The sequence below is a fragment of the Misgurnus anguillicaudatus genome, chromosome 19, assembly GCF_027580225.2.
Source record: "Misgurnus anguillicaudatus chromosome 19, ASM2758022v2, whole genome shotgun sequence".
Lineage (NCBI taxonomy): Eukaryota > Metazoa > Chordata > Actinopteri > Cypriniformes > Cobitidae > Misgurnus > Misgurnus anguillicaudatus.
In genome coordinates, this window is record NC_073355.2 from 41,697,520 (window position 1) to 41,703,709 (window position 6,190).

The window sequence follows — 6,190 nt, forward strand, 5'->3', positions numbered from 1 at the left end:
CAATAGACTTCTGCATCCAAAGCTACTCACATGTGTTCAGTTCATTTAAATTGTAAACTTTTATCAGTTAATGTGTGATATGACCTCAGAATCTGAACCTAAATTGACCGCAGCTGTTAGTGCTTAATGCTCTACTATATACTGAGCTACACACGAACATTCAGTATGCATACGATGAGTACAGACCTGCAAGAAAAGTCTAGAATTGTTCCAGGTGTGGCCTCAGCGGGATCCGTGCTACCCACTAATTTTCCGTGATAATGCATTATGCCCCTCCCACACCTGTAAAGAGTCAGACGAATGCTGTAGCAATTACAAGTTTAATAGTCAAGTTAACATATTTCTCAAAAGAAATCTATTTACATCTAGCTTTTTTGCAAGTACTTTCATGGCAGCTACTGCACAGTGCGTTCAAATTATAAATTTTATCAGTATGCGTACTGCACACAGTAACCATAGCAGTGTGCAATACTTTCTATACCGCACACTTTGTCAATACTGAGCTTGAAATCACTCCACACCATTGCAACAACAGGACCAGAGGTCATGTAGTGAAGCAGGCTGGAGTAAAAGGGTTTCTTCTGCAGCGCCACGTAATGCTGATCTAACAGCGTCTTGGGAACCTGAAAAACATTTTTAATCATATAGAAATAAAACCAACACATACAGTCATACATTTACAATAGATGAAGTGCTTGAAACAAACTGCATCCCTCAATACATGAACAGAAAATAAAATAAACTCACCTGCAGCATCTTCAAACCCACCAATCGAAATCCTCGCTGCTCAAAGCGTTTGATGACGTCACCAATCAGGCGTCTCTGAACGCCGTCGGGCTTGACAGCTATCAAAGTTCGTTCCTTTACGGCAGGAAAATCTAAAGAGGTACAATTCAAGAGAAAATCTGTCAAACACAAACCCAGTCTTTGTACGCCGTCTTTCCAAAAATGCTCTACTACAGAGATGAAAGGTAGAGAAATAAATGAGTTTAGTGTTGTGAAATAAGCTAATTAAAGACCAAACGTGATTCTTCAGACTCGCTGCTTGATCAAATTTCGGATGTTTTACACAAAACATGTTCATGTGCTTCTGATTTCAAGACTCATTCAATAGAAAACTCTAACTGACCAATCACAGCACACAATAAAGAGGAGGACGTTTATAATGTTTATAGATCAGAGTTACTCTTTGGGAGGAATAACCCTGTACTATGGTAAAAGGCAACATTAGGCAACAGTTTGGACTGTAAACACACAGTACCACATTTAATTACATCTGGTTTAACCTCATATATTTATTTAGTGTCTACAGACACAAAAAAATACAAAAGTGCTGTGGTGGTAAAGAAAGACAACATCATTACACTGAATTATCATATTTACTTTTTATAACAAGTATTTTGTATAAACTGACATGATCATAATGTCATATCCATTAAAAATGCAAATCATGCTATAAATTGTAGTAGTTCAGAAACTCATAAATAAATAGAAACATTTTGACTAGGGCAGAAATTCTTAAAAACCACTGCAACATTTTCGTGTTACAAGTGTTTAAATGTGCCAATGCTATGATTTCATGGAAATTTGTACGCATTGGGGTTACGAGGTGTCTTGTATTTATGATAATGTATTCACTTTCATACGACCATATTAACATATATTGGTTTGGCCCCTCTTTAGGGTTAGGGTTGGGGTTTCATTATTGTTTTTTATGATCAATATGTAATTCTCGTGAGATCAGGCTGTGTGTGATCTGATGTGGATGAACACACAGTCAATAATGGTTATATTATTTAATATGATATTTTATATTGTACTGTTATTGGTTAAATGGTTATTTTAATATAGTTTAAATTGATTTTTACAAACCTGCATTATTGTATCGCATATCCAGTATCACAGCGCGGCTGGCATTTTTTTACTCGCACTGAAATAATTGAGTTTTTGTGAAGGAAGTTTGTTAGAGATCAGATTCAGAAAGATTATCAAAACATACTTAGGGGCGGTTTCCCGGACAGGGATTAGACTAGTCCTAGACTTAAACACTTTTAAGAGCTCCTCCAAACTGAAAACAACTTGCACTTACATATCTTAAAATACATCAGTGCCCTTTGTTTTACCCAAAAATGCACACAGGTAATGTTTTTAGTAAGGCATGTTTGTTAAAACTAGTTATATTTCCTAATTAAACTAAGGCCTAGTCCTGGATTAAGCTAATCCTGGTCCGGGGAAACCGCCCCATAGAGTTTAAAATTAGTAAAAAAAAACTGGCTTCAGTTTTTTCATAAATTGGGTAATTATCCATTTAGTGGATTAATTGCGGTATTGCAGATTAACATAAAAATTCATCAGGAACACATTTTTTTAATGTTTTTTTTAAATGTTTTCTCTTATTGACGAGATAACTTAATGGCGAGGAAAGAGTTAATTATTATTTTGGTCTATATAGCTAATTTTGCCCTTCATGACAACTGTGAGGGGGTGGGATTTTATGTAACTCATTCGTTTCAAATTATACTAAGCCTTAAAGTTCTCGTCATGATTTGGGTCGTGATGCCGCTTGAGCGTGACCCGAGGCAATACGGGCGGACGTCAAGAGGTCACAAAAACGCGAAACTCAGCCCTGGCAGTGTTTATATGTGTTGACCAGACCGTTGCCCCTTGTTCGTATGTCAACTGCACACTAATTAATGTCTTTGTGTCAGTTTATTGGTCTCTTACAATTTGTATGCCAACCATGTGACGTTTTATATATGTAACAAGGTTAAACCTGAGGCTTTGACTTTCTGTTCTGTTTAAGTCAGATCTGATGGTGAAGTATCTCTCACTAATGTTGGTCTCTATTAAAGTCCATTATTAATTAATTTACTGAAAGCTACCAGAATCAGCCAAAATGTGTAATCAAAGGTGGACGGACTTCTCGTTAACATTAGAAAGGAAACAGGTCTATTTATGGAAACACTGTTTTTGGAGTAAATTATCTGGATTTTTCTTTTAAGAATCAAATGGACTTATTTTGTCCATAACAATTAATCAGGAACAAATTAATCACAAAATCTCTTTCTCAAAAAACTATTATAAAAAAAATCTAACTACAAAACTGTAGTAGCGTTAATGAAAAGAGTTAATTATTAATTTTGGTCTATATAGCTAATTTTGATCTTATGACAACTGTTAAGTAGTTTGCATCTCATTGGATTATGCTAACTGTCTGTTTTTGTAAAATATAATGGACTTGTATTATATGGGGACACTGTAATGCTTCACGCGGTTTGACACAGTCAATATCCATTTAACACATGTGTTAAGCACTATTGAACAAATGCTTAAACTTAGTGAACAGAGACTCCCACCTGTCTTTCATTATGGAATTCTGCTTAGCTCTGCAATGTGATTGGCTGGAATTCATGTTCGTCTTAACTTTTTAAACTCAATTTCTTTCATTTGATTGGTTAAAACATAACTTGCTCGCGCCGAATTACGATTGTTTGGGAGTCGTTTACGGCGGCTTCTTTCGTAATCACATTGATTTGTCAATAATATTTGAAGCTGTAACTATACATCAGCTGAAGAAAATCAGCCTTTGGGCCGCAGAGCGTGTGTCAGAGCTGGTGGTTACTCTTAAACGCTATTGTATTTATTATTACTGGTAGTTTCTGAATGCATTACTGACGACAGGACCAAAGTGAAAGGGGCCAGCCCAATGTCACATTCGGGCTCTTGTGCATGGATTATGGTTAAAACAAACTGTCTGGATTTACTGGGCCGTTTGTCAGAAGCTAATATATAGATTAAAAAAGGTGTCCGGACTCTGGAACTGGTATTGTAATCAATAAACATTATACAGCCTTGCGTGCATAACCGGCGACACTTGTGCCCACATTGGCTCCATATGACCAGTTCACCATGTATCCGCCTTTAAGCTCTGATCGGAAGTCATATATATAAAAAATCTCACTGGCCCACATTTACGTCAAGAAAAAAATGGATCCGGCCCCTCTGGCATTCTGCCAGATTGCCAATCCGCCCACTTGGTGACAGGTAAAGTGCCACTGCTGCTATCCGCTCAGCTCCACCCACATTCCACCTATTTGGCCATTTTGGGATATCCGGGAGTGACATACGGTGACGCGTTTGCCAAGATGGCGCTGACTAGCTACGCCCACATGTGGCTTTATAAATGCTCATCAGAAACCTTGCGTTTAACGTCACGGATCACTACATCCATGTTTTATACAGTCTATGGTTTCAAACGCCTCCTTAGAAAGTTACAGCATACTGCCTTCTATCTGCATTTCCACCAAATGTAATGTAATCAACTTACATCAGGAAATACACCACTAACCAAATTAACCAATCATGGGGTCAACTCATAACAAAAAGAGATTTGAAATGTGCAAAATTCAGTCACATTTCAGAAGGTGACCACTTTAAGATCTGTGTCTCAATCTACACATAATTGTAAATAACAAAAAAAAAACTGTGTCAAAAGTTACACTTCGATACATTTACTGTGAAACTGTAACACCGCAATTAAATTTTTTGAAAAAAGCCTATTTATTTCCCCCAAAAAAATTATTAATGGACTTTTTTTTTTGGGGGGGGGGCATGAATAATAATACTACATGCAAGTTTAATACGTTCTTCAATACAAACACATGCTACTCATAATGTTATCAAGCTATGAAATAATATAAAAATAATATTACTTAATTATAATTATTATTAGCAGATTACTTTGACATTTATATTGCTGAATTACTTCTTTTGCATCATACAAAGAGTACCACGTTTGACACAAAACCTACCTGGTTTTCTCTGCTGGTAGCTACTAACTATCTAACTAAACTATACCCTTCTCACAAACAAACTTATTTATATGTAGCTAAACCTTGGTTCCTGGCTTAAACACACAAATGTAAGCAGACCTGCGTTACTGCTGCGGCTGCGCTCTTGTCCATGTCGCCAAACGCTTGAAACAGTTGCGCGCGAGGAATTCCGCGTGGCCACTCGCGCCGCGTGGACGCAGAGGGCAAACGCCACTGCCGTAGGTCTCATGTCCAGCTGTTTGCCTAAACGTCACAAAACCAGACTGATGTGGATTTCAACCGCGAGACAGTTATATTTAACAGCACGCACCCGTGCGCGCGGACACACACGCGGTCATTCACCTGACAGGTCAAGCACCCAATTAGAGTTTGATCAGATTCAGATGAGATGAGAGTGAGTGCTTGTGTATGTGTGTAGCCTTCTGTGTGTTGTCCTGTTGCGTTTGCCCTGGGGTGTATTCCGAGACGAAAGCAGGGTTAACTTACCATCACGATTAACCCTGAACTTTGGGTTGATCAACCCCAAACTTGCTTACTCTGGGTATGTTGAAGAGTCATCAGAATGACACAGTTTAAGAGTTAGTCTCAAGATACATTACCCGCTGAAAGTACACCCAGACTGTTAATGCGCGCTCACGGTAAGTCAACATAAAGGCTCATATGTCAATGGATCACAGATTATTCACGAGTCACCATGGAAAGCAAATCAGAGAACTTTAAAGTTTTTAAATTGTTGAGGAAATTGAAGACATTATAAACCAATACTTTCTGTCAAAATCAACGTTTTATAACGTTATATTGAAGTGCGTGATTATCATAAACAGATAAAATTAATTAATTAATACGAACATATTTTAATCACCCATTTAAGTCCAATATTATGAGATGAGTGTCTCAACGAAAATACACATAATATTATTTAACAATGTATTTAAAAGCCTGTAAAAATAATCATAGATTTTAGTATATGATTTTAAATGATATTAATTATATCTAATTAGATATGTAATTTTTGTGACATCATATAAGATTATCTGTTTCTGACTGTATGCAAAAATGAACAACCTGGCTTTACTACATAAAGGGGGACAAAATAACATGGTTACAGTAAAACCATGGTAAGGTTTTCAAAAAACCATAGTTAAAACCATGGTAAGTGTAGTAAAACCATAGTTTTACTGAATCAATGCACAGACAAGAAACATGGTTACCACAACTTTGATCACGTCAAACTGAAGATACTGAACCATGAGTTAATTTTTGTAAGGGCTGTGGCACATAAAGTGCATAAATCTGTCCCAATAAGGCTTATTTACAGTTTTTTTTAGATAATGATTGTATTGTGTATGCATAAAATG

General features: G+C 36.8%; 1 protein-coding gene across 1 annotated transcript; it reads right to left on the reverse strand.

Moving 5' to 3' along the window:
• Positions 1 to 237: 237 nt before the first annotated feature.
• Positions 238 to 5,279, reverse strand: LOC141350855 (nucleoside diphosphate kinase, mitochondrial-like). The gene is made up of 4 exons (XM_073856690.1): positions 4,932 to 5,279; positions 748 to 878; positions 522 to 623; positions 238 to 282 (listed from the first exon to the last, which is right to left on the reverse strand). The coding sequence occupies exons 1-4, from the start codon at positions 5,059 to 5,061 to the stop codon at positions 238 to 240; spliced, it is 408 nt and encodes a 135-aa protein (XP_073712791.1). The 5' UTR covers positions 5,062 to 5,279.
• Between the last annotated feature and the right edge of the window lie 911 nt (positions 5,280 to 6,190).